At 51.8% G+C, this 14,798-nt stretch overlaps 1 protein-coding gene across 1 annotated transcript; it reads right to left on the bottom strand.

Moving 5' to 3' along the window:
- Positions 1–984: 984 nt before the first annotated feature.
- Fbrs (fibrosin) lies at positions 985–13,845 on the bottom strand. The gene is made up of 18 exons (XM_050165881.1): positions 13,245–13,845; positions 12,777–12,956; positions 12,006–12,041; positions 11,886–11,915; positions 9,949–9,997; positions 9,560–9,860; positions 7,984–8,285; positions 7,586–7,788; positions 7,423–7,467; positions 7,132–7,227; positions 6,837–6,905; positions 5,813–5,842; positions 5,366–5,437; positions 4,893–5,010; positions 4,721–4,801; positions 3,227–3,310; positions 2,879–3,086; positions 985–2,778 (listed from the first exon to the last, which is right to left on the bottom strand). The coding sequence occupies exons 1-18, from the start codon at positions 13,692–13,694 to the stop codon at positions 2,184–2,186; spliced, it is 2,949 nt and encodes a 982-aa protein (XP_050021838.1). The 5' UTR covers positions 13,695–13,845; the 3' UTR covers positions 985–2,183.
- Positions 13,846–14,798: the final 953 nt, after the last annotated feature.

Raw genomic sequence — 14,798 nt, 5'->3', positions numbered from 1 at the left:
CTCCCCAGTCCAAATTCTTACTATGCTTTAAGTCTTTAAAAAAACAAAGTATGTTTATCAGTATTTTGCTTGTGTATATATGTCTGCACCACATACACAGCTGATGCTCTCAGAGGCCACAAGAGGGCAATGGATCCCCTGGAACCAGTGTTATGGATGGTTGTAAAACAGGGCAAATAATTCTAGCTCCCTTGAAAGAGCAACAAATTTTTTGTTGTTATTTGGACACAGGGTCTTACTATGTAGTCCTGGCTGGCCCAAAATTATTCATGTAGACTAGGCTTGCCTGATTAAAGGCATGCACCACCATGCTCTGCCCTGCAGTCAAGTGTTCTTAACTGAACCATCTCTTCAGTCCCACATGTCACATGGCTTTTTTATTTTTATTTTTTTTTTGAGAGAGATAAGGCCTTAATAGTGTAAGTGTGGCTGCCCTGGAATTCAACTTTGTAGACCAGGATGGCCTTGACTCAGAGATCCACCTGCCTCTGCCTAACCTCCAGAGAGCAGGGATTAAAGGTGTGCACCACCATGCCCAGCCATACAGCTGGCTTTTTAAACAGTGGTTTTTCTGAGCTAGGATTTGAGGTACCTTTCCTTTGCTCTTTGTGTTCATGTATTTATTTTGTAGTGATAATGTTGTTTTGGCAAAAATGATCTATCTGTGAAAATTATGGGTCTTTTCTAACACAGATGTACAGATAAACAAAGAGACTACACACCAAATAACTGATTAGCCCTGTGGATAGTTCAATGTCTTTCTACATTGTTTGAATCTAATGTATTTGAAAACGTCAACAACTATCATTAACCAACTCACCCATTCAGAAGTGGCAGAACTCCCCAGGTAGGAGGGAGAGGAAAAAACCCTCTATCAGGAGGACATGGCCAGTATTGTCCTCATTCCTTCCTCATTCTGGGACCCAATCCAACCCATGCCAGACAACTCACACAGACTGAAAGAGGAGCCGGGGGGTGGGGGTGTCTCATTGTAACACTCATTTTTATATAAATATTCGCAAGTCATATTACAGAATAAGCCCCACTGGGGAAAAAGTCAAAGTTCCGGTCTTGTTAAACTGAGCCCTGCCTTCTAGTTAGGCCCCAGCCTGGAGGTGCTGCTGCTTTGGGAAGGCTGGGGCTGCTGCTGGGAGGCTGCTGAAGAAGCTGCCTGTGTTGCCCACCCCTGAACCAACTCCCTTCTTTGGTGTGTGTTTCATGGTGACCTTCTCTGGCCACCTCTCCCTTAGTTTGGGACAGGGTTCTGTGGAACAGGGCCCAGGAGTCCTGAGGGCACTTGGAAATAGGGTGGTGGTAGGAACTTAGCCATTAAGAGGAGTCTGAGGCTCAAAGGCTGAGTCTGTTAGAGTAGTGGGCCACAAAGAATGAATAGAATAAGTCTGGGGGAACCTGGGCTGACAGCCGAATAGTGTTTGCCCTTCCCTCCAGCCTAGATTCTAGGTCCCTTTCCCTGTTGGTCTACCTCCTGATAGACCCCACACACCCAGGGTCAAGCCCTGGATTCCTGCCTGTCCCCTCCAGGCTCTCCCCCTGGGACACCCTCCCCCTACAGAGAGGCCAGAGGCTAGGAACACAGCACCAGTCTGAGGATTTAATTAACCAGGAAGGGGATTGTTGGGAGGGGCACCCCTGTAAAAATGTACAAAAGGTCTGGGGATATTTGTGGAAGGGGTGATAAATATGTACATGGAACCCCTTTTCCTTTAGTTCCTCCTTCCTCAGCCCTAAGAGGGCATGAGAACTTGGGTGTTAGGTGAAGGGGAGGGGGCACTTTGGCCTCTGGCTTAGTGAGCCCTTGGGGAGGCAGGCCAAGGGCCTAGAGGCCCTTAGAGGGGGCATGGTGCACCTTAGGTCATGAGCCATAACCTCTGAAATAACCCCCTCATGTGCACGCGTGTGCGCACTCACACATTCACACTCACACACACACTTCTTTCTAGAGGCTTATGACCTCTGTCCTCCCAGTGACCCCACAGTCCACGAGATACTTGACCTTGTGGGAAGGGGGGCTGAGGATTCTATTCCCAGGTCTATGACTTCAGAGATGGCCATGAGATTGTGACCTTTGCCTTCCAACCCTGGCTTAAAAACTTCAGCCCTAGGACTTTGTCACAAGGAATGGGGAAAGGGGGTGGAGCTTTGCCCCTGCCCCTCACCTCTCCTCACCTGTCAGCCCGGGCTGGGCCAGGGGCCCTAGGTGGGGAACTGGGTCGGGGAGCGGGCACAAGAGGTGGTGGTGCTCCCAAAAGGGCTCCTGGTGGGGTCTTGCTGAGAAGGTGAGGGGTTCCTGGAGTTGCAGTAGGTGGTGGTGGAGGAGCCAAACGGCTGTAGAGCAGGGGATGAGCAGGGTCTAGACTATAGAGGCGGGCAGCAGCCATGGCCCCTGGTCCAGTCAACTCCTCACCTGCCTCATAGAAGCGTGGTGGCCTGGCCAGGCGTGGGGGCCCTGCCAACCAGGCCGGCTCTGAGAAGCCTGCACAGCGCTCTGACAGACTAGGGCCAAGAAAAGGGGGTGGCCGGGGCCTCTCCAAAAGCAAGTGAAGGCCCTGAGGCCCAGTGGTTGCAGCGGCGGCGGCAGCGGCAGCAGCAGCAGCAGCTGCAGCGGCAGCAGCAGCGGCGGCGGCAGCAGCAGCCTCTTCTTTCCGCTCTTCCTTTACCCGCACAGACTCCTTGGCTGGACGGGCTCCTTCCTCACCAGCCCTGGTCTTAGGAGTAGCAGGAGAAACTCGCAGCTGGGGCCGTGAGAAAGGGAGGTCCCTGGTGGGGTAGGTGGGCAGGCATAAGGGAACAGAATGAAGGAATTCCTATGGCTGACAGCGCTGCAGTGCATAGGGTTGCAGTTATGTAGAGGACATACCTGTCTTTTTCCTCCTTGGTGACAGAGGGCTCTCTTCGTTCCACAGGTCGCTCCTTGTCTGAGCCCGGTGTCCGTGCAGTTTCAGGGGGTCGGACCCAAGCAGGAAAGGCAAGAGGACTGCGGTGCAGGCGGCCCCATGGGTCTGGTGGGGAGGCAAAGGCTGGTGGGGCTCCTGGGCTTTCTTTCTGGGCAAAGACGGCGCTGGAGTCTGGTAGAAGGTAAAGTAGAAAGTGACAGGGGCCAGGAGGGGGAACACTCCACAGAGGTAACCTCACAGCCCCAGCTTGAGCATATAGCCCCATTGTTGCAGTTCCCACCCCTCATTTTCCCACCCTACCCAGCACTCACTGAATGTGGGGCTGCCCAGGCCTCCAAAGGCCCCGTTGGAGAGGGCAGCCAATGAGGCAAAGCTTGTGGGACGCCCAAAGGGATCTGTGGGGGGAAAGGGAAACTGGTCAGAGCACAGGGCAATTTTGAACAAACCCAAAGAAATGGTGGGGAAGAAGCAGGTGAGTAGTGAGGCTAGAGTCCTTAGTGGCTTAGACTTTTGGTATTTGTTCTTTGAAACAGGGTCTCATTACATAGTTCTGGCTGGCCTGGAACTCACAGAGATCTACCTCCCCCAGTGTTGGGATTAAAGGCGTGTATAACGGCTTGCAGTGACTTAGTTTTAACAACCATTTACTGAGCATCTCTCTCTCTCTCTTTTAATAATTGCTACTTCTTTTTTTAAAATTTATTTATTTATTATGTATACAGTATTCTTAGTATTCTGCGTGTATGCCTGCAGGCCAGAAGAGGGCACCAATCTCATTACAGATGGTTGTGAGCCACCATGTGGTGGCTGGGAATTGAACTCAGACCTTTGGAAGAGCAGGCAACGCTCTTAACCACTGAGCCATCTCCTCAGCCCTACTGAGCATCTCTTGTGCCAGGTTAGACACTGTTGTTTAGCCTCTTTAAAATCTCTATAAGTAAAAAGGACAAATCTCACTTTCAAATGATAAAACAGGCTCAGAGAGGTGAAATGACTTGCCAAAAGTCATCTAGCTGTAAAGTATCATTAGCCTGGGGCATGTCTAACTATAAAAGTCAAATTTTCCCCCCAAGACAGGGTTTTTCTGTGTAGCTTTGGAGCCTGTCCTGGAACTCGCTCTGTAGATCAGGCTAGACTCAAAATCACAGAGATCCACCTGCCTCTGCCTCCCAAGTGCTGGGATTAAAGGTGTGCACCACCACTGCCCAGCCAAAAGTCAAATTCTTATCTGTACCAACTCCAGATATCTGAGACCTCTTGGCAGCTCTCAATTTTGTAGCAAACTACTAGCCTGAAGACTTTTGCCAGCTTCAACCTATCTGTAACATTTTCTCAGCCTGATCCTTACTTCATACATAGTCACAATCTGTCAGAATTAACTAGCATACCTCTCCATGGGATCTTTAGTCTTTCTAGCCAGAAACACCTTTATCTGGAGTCAACTTTTTTTTTTTTTGGTTCACCTATAGTCTGGTTAAATCTTCCCAGGAAACTTCCCTAGGCCAATCACCATGTTCTCCCTTGGTCTGCACAATCTTTCTTCTCCGCTCTCAGGTGGAACACTATCCTCTACCACTGACTACTTCAGAGACAGGAGTAGCAGCAGCAGGGTGGGACCATCACACCCTTCCATACCATTCCACAGAAGAGGGAATCAGCTCAGAGTAGGGAGAGTGACTGCTTAAGGTCACAAAGCAAATAAAATCCTATCTACTCAACTTGAGTGGTTTCTTAGCTCTGGTTTCCATCTCTACTTCCATGTTAAGAACAGGGTGAAGGAAGCCCAAAATTTTCTTGGCTCTTACCAATGTGGGTGCTGGGGCTCAGGAAGGGTCCATGGGCCCCGGGAGCTGTTGTGAAAGGATTGGCTGCAGCATGGACGGCTCCTGGGGCAGAGAGGTGGGAGATTCTGATGAGGGTGAGTGGGAGCAAGGTGGACACTGGGCTATAGGCTCTGAGAGGGCTGGCCAGACTCACCAGTCGCAGTGAAGAGGGAGGCCGGGTGGGAGAGCTCCTGCCCAGGGGGCAGGGCCCCATAGGGCCCTGGAAGGCAGGGCAAGAGGTCGTTCCGAAAGTCAAGCTTGTGGGAGTCACCCTGCATGGGACATAGGGAGAGGGGCAGTGAGGAGTTAGGTCTGATCTAGACTTTAGTTTTCCTTCTAATCCTATTATTCTTAGATTGTCCCTGGCTCTTACTCTCACCCCTAGCTTCCCTCCAAGGGCTGGCTAGTACCAGAAGGAGACTTAGATACTTTCTACCACCTCTTCTAGCATGTTCTCTAACCACACCAAACTAGGCAGAGAATGCAGGTGCATAGAACTGCTCACCAATGATGGAGACAGGAGAAAAGGCTTCTTGTTAAAAAATTTTCTGAGCTTTGTTGAAGGTCACTACCTAAGATGACCCCTGCCTCTCAGACCCACTTTCCCGAGCCCTCCAGTTCCAGTACCTTCATCTTTTCCTGGTGTCTCAGGATCATGTAAGCCACACGCACGTGCATGGCACACCACTTTCCTGGTTTCTGTCGCCCCCAGGATGACCAAAGGGAAAGGGAAGGAAAAATGTTCACTCACCACCCATTCCAGGCCTGGCCCTGGGCCGAGCCTTGCCACACAGCATCCTCAATCATCATCCCCAAACTGAGGGATAATTAGATTAATCTTAAAGCCTAAGGAAACTGAGGCTCAGAGAGCTAAACTGTTTTGCCCAAGGTCCCATGGCCAGTTATATCTAAGACCAGTTTGTGACTTAAAGCCCTGTACTTTCTATTGTTTTACATCTGGCTGCCTTCACGCCTTGTACTTAATTGTTCCCAAGCAGGACCCCACCCCCCTCAGCCAAACACCCTGAAACCAGCCCCCAGCCTCATGCAGCCTGAGATCCTCACCAAACTCACCCTCAAAGGTGGCCGGAAATGATCAGGGATCTGGGGATGGTAAAGGAGAGATTGGAGGCGATTCAGACCTCTTTACTGACCTGAGTGTCACACCTCTACAAGTACCCTTCCCACAAATCTCCGAGACTGTGGCTCCCTCCGATCATCTTTCCCATTTCTCTCCCACTCTAGGCATCGCTTTCTCTACACCAGGTTTCTGAGTAAGATGCTAAGGAGGTCCCTGTTGGGATGGCTAGGTAGGACAGGTTTCTCTACCAGAGAGCAGCCTGTCCTGTAACACCTCCATGCAACACGGATTCTAAGGCAAGGGGACCTTTTAAGGAAGTCAGAAAGCCTAGTCTATCCTTCAGGAAACATGTTCAGTACATATTTTACAGTGTTCTCAGAGCCCTGAAGTCTGAGACATGTGGGGAGCCGGGGAACAACTCTGGTCACTTTGTAAATTTATTTTTTCATTGTTTCCCACTTGTGGGTGGGAGGGAATCATGTGATTTATATTTGAAAATCACTGCAAAAACCAGTGTCTTGCTAGAGATACAGCCCAGTAGCAGAATGCATGTATGAGAATGCGGTTTGATCTCCGGTATCACCAAACAAAACCAAAATACAAAACTACTGCCCCATTCATTACTTTATTCTTGGGACTATATCCTCAACCTTTTATTCCTCATACCTGCACAGACTTATTATACGAAAGTCCTCTCCTTAGACTCCTCAGGGTGGACTGTAGGGAAGAGTCAGTGACTCACCCTCCTCTCTTTTTTTTTTTTTTAATTTTTTTATTTTTATTTTTTTTGGTTTTTCGAGACAGGGTTTCTCTGTGGTTTTGGAGCCTGTCCTGGAACTAGCTCTGTAGACCAGGCTGGTCTCGAACTCACAGAGATCCGCCTGCCTCTGCCTCCCAAGTGCTGGGATTAAAGGCGTGCGCCAACATCGGCCCGGCCTCACCCTCCTCTCTAGTCAACTCTTCTCTCCCCTCAATATACCTTCCAACTCCCCCAGGGCCTGACCTGTCCCCCCTCACCTGTGTTCCCTTCTGGGGGAGCCCGCTCAGCACTGGCCCCAGTCGTGGTGGCAGCTCAGGGTTCGTGTTCTGGGAAAGGGGAGTGTAGGGATCAGACAGGACAGCCAGTGCCAAGTTAAAAGGGGTCTAAAACTAAGATGGGTGATGGGACAAGAGAGGGAGCATGGCGTTGCAAAACATGGGTCCAGAAGGGAGGGCAGGAAGCTAATACAGTTTGGGGGATGGAAAGAAGGTATGGGGGGTCCAAGATGTCTGTAAGGGATGGGAAGTGGTAGTTTCTGGATCAGGAGCTCACCTTGGGCTGGAACGCCCCCTGCAGGGAGCCAAAGGAGACAGCTGGCGGGAGACCGGGAGGGAGCCCGGGCACAGCGGGAGGGAAGGCCATGTACGGCTGTGGAGAGAAGGGCACTAGTCCAAGCAGGGAGTGGAGGTGCAGCCCAGGTCTAATCTACCCATCTCTGGAATCCACCCTAAACACCCACAAAGAGCTTTCCCAAGCTTAAGGTTCTTGCTTTTGGAGTTGAAGACTGAACTCCACCAATACATACATTCCCACACATCATCACACACCCTCACACACACTCACATTATGTCGGAAAAGGCCTTCCATCTTTCCTGGGTATTTCTCAAACTAGGGAAGAGAAGGGAAGAGTGAGCTGCCAGCCAGGGACCCAGGATCTTCCTTCTCCTGCAGGAGACACCCTCCCTTAGGCCTCTGAGCCTCATCAGCAGCCCAAGGAGGAGCTCACCATATGGCCGTGGGGAGGCAGCAGGCCCGGGGGGTAGGGGGTGAAGTGCTGGTGGGTGTGCTGGTGGGTGTGCTGGTGCTGGTGGTTGTGCTGGTGGAACTGGAAGGCCAGGGGCCGGGCTGAGCCCCCTGCCCCCACCACCTCAGGGCCACCCTGGGCATTCAGGTAGCGAGAGTTCAGGTCCTGGCCGATCAGGTCCTGCTCTGTGGGAGGGGAGGGGAAGAAGGCTTTAATACCTGGCGCCACCAAGTCAGCCTCCTTGGGCCCAGGTGAACTGGCCTTCCCTTTAGCCTTGAGCCACTCCCTCCGCAGGCTCTTGGTCCCTGCCAAAGCCAACTGAGCCCATGCTTGGGGCCATGGCCCCCCACCACTCCACCCTGCCAGGACCCCAAACTCACCAGAAAGGGCGTTAGCGGCTGAGGCCCCAGGGTGCCCTGGCACCTGCAGCAGAGGTGGGGGTGGGGGCAGGGTGGGGCCAGGGGAGACCAAGGAGGGGTGGTGGGGTGGTGGTGGTGGGCGCAACCCATGGGGAGGAAAGCTGTGGGTGGATAGAGGCAGGGGCAGTGAGGGCGTCGGGGGCCGGTGGGTGAGCTGCGCGGACGAGGAGGAGGCAGATGAGGAGGAGGAGGACGAAGAGGATGATGAGGGGGGAGGCTGAGCCACGGGAGGGGCCGGGGCCTTGGGGGGCGGCCGTGAAGAGCTGGGGAGAGAAGTGGGGAGATGAGTGAGGGGGTGGGAGGTGCTAGCTCTAACAGGAGGTGGGTCAGAAGCCTGGGTGATGCTGTGGCCTTGGTTCTCCAATATGGGAAATGGTAGAACTTGGCCCCCATGGACTCCCTGCAGAGAACCCAGTCTCAGGATGAGATGCCTCCCACCCCCAACAACCCCTTCTCTTCTTTAGATCTGGTTTTCACAAAGATGCCTGTTATCTCTTGCCATATGACTTTCCTTTTTTCTGACTCAACCACAGCACAAAACAGAACATTCATTTTGATGCTTAATTACAATGGTCCACCAAAGTTACCACCCTAAGACAAAGGAAGCAGCACCACATTATCCTGTCCTGCGAATCAGGTAGCCTGAACTCTATGCCCATCTTGCCATTAACACCCTGGGTGACCTTGAGCAAGTCACTGCCCCTCTCTGAGCCTTAGTTTTCTCAATAATAACAATGAGGACAAACAGTGAGGAACCCATAACAGTAGTGTCATCAACTCTTACCCTTTAATGAGTACTTACTGTAGAGCAACTGCTGGCATCTGCTTTAGGAGCCAATGCAAGTCTCCAACATGTCGCATCACCTTCCCCAGTGCTACTGGAGCCATGCAACCATCTGTACTATACCAATTCCTTTTCTATAACATAACTCACTTTTTTTTCAGGCCTTATCCTAAGCAGTAACATGTTAAATCAAAAAGCTGAGGTATCATCATATTCTCCTAAAGCAGCTAACTTTAAATATTTTAGAGTTTACCAGGCCAAGACCTGAAATCACTCCATGTCCCCCAATGACGAGTGTACACACTTTGGGAAACACTGTATTCACTCAGAATCAATCCTCAAGACAGGTTTAAGAAAGAAATACTATTATTTCATTTCATAAGAAAGGAAATTGGGGCTCTCATGATTTGTCAAAAAACACAGCCAGTAAGTGGCAGAGAAAGAATCTGAACCTAGGTCCGACTGACACCGAAGTCAGCATTTGTTAATCATCATGCCAGCACTTCCCAAAGTATGCTCCCAACATTATCTGTAGCAGATGCACCTTACACCAAGTTCTCACCAGGAAATACAGTTCTGAAAAGGCACAAGTGGATTCCCCTGTACATGACCGTATAAACCCTGTAGTAATCTCTTTCAATTTATTTTCCCAGTGTCACTCCAACTTTCCAATTTCTCCCAAGCTAGACCTCATCCCATGTCCCTGTTACAGAATGTAGCTCTTCCAGATCAGACCAGACCCTGTACACTCACCTGCCAGTGCTGAGGTCCAGGCTGCTGCCATAGGGAGAAGTCCGGAGGCCGAAGGGTGAGACCCGAAGCTGCAGCTGGGGCTGGGGTGGGGGTGGCAGACTGGGGGTAGCTGGTAAGGGTGTAGGGGATGAGACAGGAGGCCGAGGGGCTGGTGGAGGTGGTGGTTCCTTTGGGGGGAAAGGCACTAGCAGCGGGTCGGGCCCTGGGGGCTGCTCTTGGCTCCGCTCCAGGCCCGACACTTTAGGGACCACAGACAGTTTTGCTTCACAGTTCCCATTGAAGGTGCCATGAGGACCCGAGGCTGTGAGAGCAGGATGGTAGACATGCTCAGCGGAGGTTCATGCTCACCCGTGTCCCTTTCATGCTTCCACCCCAGCTCTTAGACCAACCTTTGCTGGTCGAGACAGTAAAGGAAGGGTCGAGGTCATCATCAGAGACCTGGGAGAGAAAAGTAGAGGAAAGTAGGTAATTAAACCTCTGGAGCCTGCTATAAATTGGTGGTGGTGGCAAATCTATTTCATCAGCCTAGCTATGATCCACTGGAATATGCACTTTAGGGGGCTTAAAGAAGGAAGTGGTACACGGAGGGCAAAAATCTGCTATGCCAGGCAGAGATGGCTAAGATGACAGCAGATCAAAGGAAAAATGTCAGTTACGACTGACTGCTGGAAGGCTGCAGAAAGGGCTAAGTTGTTAGGAGCTTGTATTGCTGTCACAGAGGACCCGAGTTAGAGTCCTAACCCATGTCAAGCAGCTCACAACTATCTCTAACTCCAGTTTCAGGGGAATTCAAAGCTGCTAGCCTCTGCAGGCATCTGTACTCACTTGTATGGACACACACACATATATACAGTTAAAAAGATAATATTTTTGCTTGTTCTAAGACAGGATCTCACTATTTAGCCTTGGCTGGCCTCGAAGTCAGAGAGATCTAGCTGCCTTTGACTCCTGAGTGCTGAGGTTAAAGGTAAACATCACCATGCCTGGTCCTAATAAAATATAATGTTTAAAAAACACTATCTGGCCTGCAAATCTGTATGGTTTGTGAATAGTAACAAAAAGAAGAAAAAAAAATCCCACAACACCTTTAAATTGGTTATATTTTCAGAGCTGGAAGAGTCCTTATTAAAACAGACTTGAGGGCCTTTTGACAAGGTCCCCTGTTCTACCATGACAATAATTAGCTAGAACTGGATAGGGACCATCCCCTTAGGTGGACCGTAATAACCCTGTGGCTTACCGGAGTCCCTGTTTAAAAACTTTAAACACACACACACACACCTTAGGTTGTATAAAAGTAGTTACTTATAGGAGTAAAGAGGTAAAACATTACCTCCAAGGGCACATTATTTTCCAAAAATCACTAATAAGAAACTGAAATAGACTGGGTGGTGGTGCATGTCTTTAATTCCAGTTCAAAGCCAGCTAGGTCTACAGAGCTAGTTTCAGGACAGCAAAGGCTGTACAGAGAAACCCTATCCTGAGGTGGAAAAAAAAAAAAGGAAAGTGAAATAGACCTTTACAGGATGAGCATCTGCATTGATCAACCATGGTTTGGCATCTTCATTGCAAAACTCAAATTATACAAACAAGCTGATGGCCACAGGAAGGACCACAGTTCCAGACTCAATTTGGACTTTTGGAGAAAGCTAGTAGAGGCTTCAAAGGTTCTGAGGAGGATGCTTGATCAATAAGTAAACTTTCAAGTCTCTGATTACCTAGCCAAGTCCACCATTAAATATCATGGGTGGAAGGGTGGGGTCTATGTGTGGAGAAACAGATCAGCATATAAGAGCCCTGGCTTCCAGAAGGTCCACCCACGTGGAGGCTCACAACTGTCTGTAACTTCTGTACCCTCTTCTGACCTTCTCAAGCACTGCACACAGGTGATACGCAAACATACATGCAGACAAACACCCATATACAAACTAAAATGAGAAATAAAAACCAAACCAACCAATCAATCAAACAAAAACCCAAATCAAACCAAAATCCAAAAGCCAAACAAAGAAAAAACCAGGGCCAGCAGATAGCTCAGCAGGTAAAAGTGCTTGTTGGGAAGCCTCAAGCCTTGAGTTCCAGCCCTGGAACCTACATGGTGGAAGAACTGACTTCTGAAAGCTGTCCTCTGATACACACACTGTGGCACCATCCCTCACCCCAATACCTCCTTTTCCCTCCCTTCCTCCTCAGAACTTAATCCTGTTCCGTATAACCATGTTCCCACCCCGGGGAGGGATGTCTGCTACTTGTGGAAATTCTGTCAGCTTTAGACCATTTAAACACATGTAACAATGCCCACCCAACAAGTCCTAGCCCCACTCACCCTCTCATCCAGATCACTTTCTGCGTCACACTGAGAAGGAAAGAGAGAGATATCAGGAGATAGAAGAGGAGTGGGACCCAAGAGGGAAGGGAGGGGCCATCATAGGTGGATAGCACTTACTATATATCCAGCTTCCACAGAGTGATGGGAGAAGGCCTGAGAAAGACCAGAGTCCAGAGGTGAGGGAGGCTGACTGGCCAGGAAACTGTATAAAGCCACAACTCCCAGAAAGGCATTCAAGGACATTTACAATCTTCTCAGCCACTTTTTCTAGCTTTTTCTTTGGGTGCTTCCCACCTCCATTCCCAATGCTCTTACTATCTTCTTAATACACCAGGTTCTCATATATTTTGTTCAAAACAACTTTTCTTCATTTCTTTCCTCAGCAAACTTCTGACTCTTACTTTGGGGCCCAAGACATTCTAGGGGGCTTTCCCTAACCACAACCTGCTGCCCATCCCCCCAGACAGAATGAGTGGCTTCCTCATGTGGGTTTCTGCAGCCCTTCTAGATTGAAAAGGAGGCTAGGTGTTTGCTTGTTGACTGTCTCTTTCTCCCTAGAGGCTGTCACCAGCTAGAGGGAAAGGCAGGGACATCTAATTCATTTACAATTCAACCAAGTGTCAAGTGTCTTTGATGAGTCTTGAATTATCAGCATGTTTGTGGTACACAGCACAAGCAAAAGCAAGCGAGTTTGACTGCAGTCAAGTCTTTGGCAGGCCTGCTCTGGGTGGGGGGGCTGCTGTCCAATATATTCTGGCTTCCTCTCTGCTCTTAGAACTTGGACTACTGTTTAGGATTGGCAGTTCTGATGCTCACGCTAAAACCAACCTACTCGAATGATATTCTGACTGAAGACTTTTGAAGGATTGGGATCAGGGACAGGCTCACCTCTTTCCGTCTTCGCTTATTGGGCCATTTGCGGGGCCTATCCCCAGGGGGCCGGCCAGGCTCACGTTCTGAGCTGTCCCCTGGCTCCCCAGTGGCCCCACTGGAGCCCCCCCTCTTCCGTTTCCCAGAATGCTTCAGCCGATGTTCCAGTCGCTCTGGGGGCTGAAGAGACGCATCCTTCTGTAGAAGAGGAGGTGGGACTGAAATGGTTGGAGAAAGAAAAGCTCCCCAACTAAGGGTGACCAAGCTACTCACTGCCTCTCAGTCAGGGTAACTTAGGTAGTCCCTAGAGACTAGCTCTACCTCCTCCCACCCCAGGGTGGGGCAGAAGCCAGGCCAGAGGAGCCGGTTGCTCTGGTTTGGGGTGTCACCACTGCCCCCTCAATGCCATCCGCTCCGAGGGCTGTATCCTTCTCTCTGCCCTTCTGACTCTCCTCCCAAAGACCCCCAATTCCTATCAGGACACACCTGCAAGGCCTCAAGGCTGGCAAAGCTAGCGATGGCAAAGCCATCGATCAAGTCTTCCTCCTCTTCTTCCTCCTCCTCAGGCTCCTCCTCGGCTTCCCCGTCGTCTGCGGGCCCCTCTTCCTCTTCCTCCTCTTCCTCTCCGCGGCTGCCCGACCCGGCAGGCCGCTTCCGAGCTCGCGGTCTCGGGGGTCGAGGCCTGGGTCGGGGCCGCCGCCGCCTCAGGCCCCCAGGCCGCTCTCCAGACGAAGCTGACGACCAGGGCCGGGCGGGCGGCGGCGGTGACGACGAGGATGAAGAGCCGCGCGGGGCGGCCAACAAGGCCCGGGGCGCGTCACCGCCTGGACCTCGGCGGCGCCGCTGCTCCCGATCACGGTCTCGCCGCGAGCAACGTCTTCGCCGCCGCTCCCCCTCAGCTGCCCAGCCCGGGCCTGGGGCCGCGGCCGTCTCCATGGTGACGGCCCTCAGCGCCGCATCCGGAGGCGGCGGGGCCCGAAGCGGCCTGTCCAAAGGCCCGGGGTCGCGAGCGCGGTGCTGCCGTTCGCACAGGGACGGGAGAGCTCCGGCTTCCTCTTTAAAACAGGATCCGCTGGCCCCTGGCTTGCCCCAAGGCCAAGGCCCAGAGAGCCGGCGCCGCCCCCGGGGCGACAAGCCTGAAGGCCCCCCCTGTAGGGCTGGCGGGGCCGCGACGACGAAAACTGAGCGGCCGTCCCTTTAAGGCGAGGCCTCAAACTGTCCAGCCCCCGGCCCCTTTAAGACGACTCCACCGTGTCCGGCTGGTCTAGTGCGGCGGCGGCCCCGTGCCAGGGGTCGAGGCAAGTCTCCCAGAGGAAGAGGAAGGGCCACCCCTTTAAAAGGGGCGGAAAGTGCGACCTCCCCTTTAAAAGTGTCTTAAGTCCTCCGGCTGAAAGAGGCCACCCCTTTAAAGAGTCCAGAGGCTTTCAAACAGCAGGCCGTTCCTTTTAAGAGCTCGCAGTCAAGTTTCTAGTCCGCCACACGCTGCCACTTCCCCTTTAAGATGAATTTAAAGAACTTCTTGCGTGGGACGGGAGGTGGGAAAACTCCGCTTGCCCCAGTTCTTCCAACAGGAGTTCTGTTTGTCAGCTTCGGCAGCTTTCCCCTTTAAGGCAGGCGTTAGGGTCGGCCGAGTTTAGTGCCCACCCCTTTAAGGGGATTTAAAGAAGTCTACGCCTCCGGTAGCCTTGAAAGGTGCAAGGGGGCGGAGCCTGCCCTCCAAAGTCCCGGATGTGAGGCAACGGTGACGGATAGAGCTCCTCTGACTGTCCTCCGACATAAAAGCCGCTTCCTCCTTTGCTCCGTCTCCGACTGACTTGTGTCCAGAAGGATCTGGAGAGGCCGCTGAGCAGCGAGGAACTCCGCCGTAGCCTCCCGCTGTCTCCTCTGGAGTCTCGGCCTCCGCTCCGCCAGAACTTCCCTGCCCCTCCTCCCTCTTCCTCCTCAGCCAACGCCTCCTTCCTCTCTCCGCCTCCTCCCACTCTCCGCCTCCTTCCTCCTCCCTCCGCGGCTCAGGCGTTTATAGGTTGGCAAGTAGCCGTC

The sequence above is a fragment of the Alexandromys fortis genome, unplaced genomic scaffold (assembly GCF_014885135.2).
Source record: "Alexandromys fortis isolate MF-2015 unplaced genomic scaffold, M_Fortis_MF-2015_v1.1 scaffold_146, whole genome shotgun sequence".
In the NCBI taxonomy this organism is placed as follows: domain Eukaryota; kingdom Metazoa; phylum Chordata; class Mammalia; order Rodentia; family Cricetidae; genus Alexandromys; species Alexandromys fortis.
Note: the sequence above shows the minus strand (reverse complement) of the source record. Positions and strands in the feature narration are given on the sequence as shown.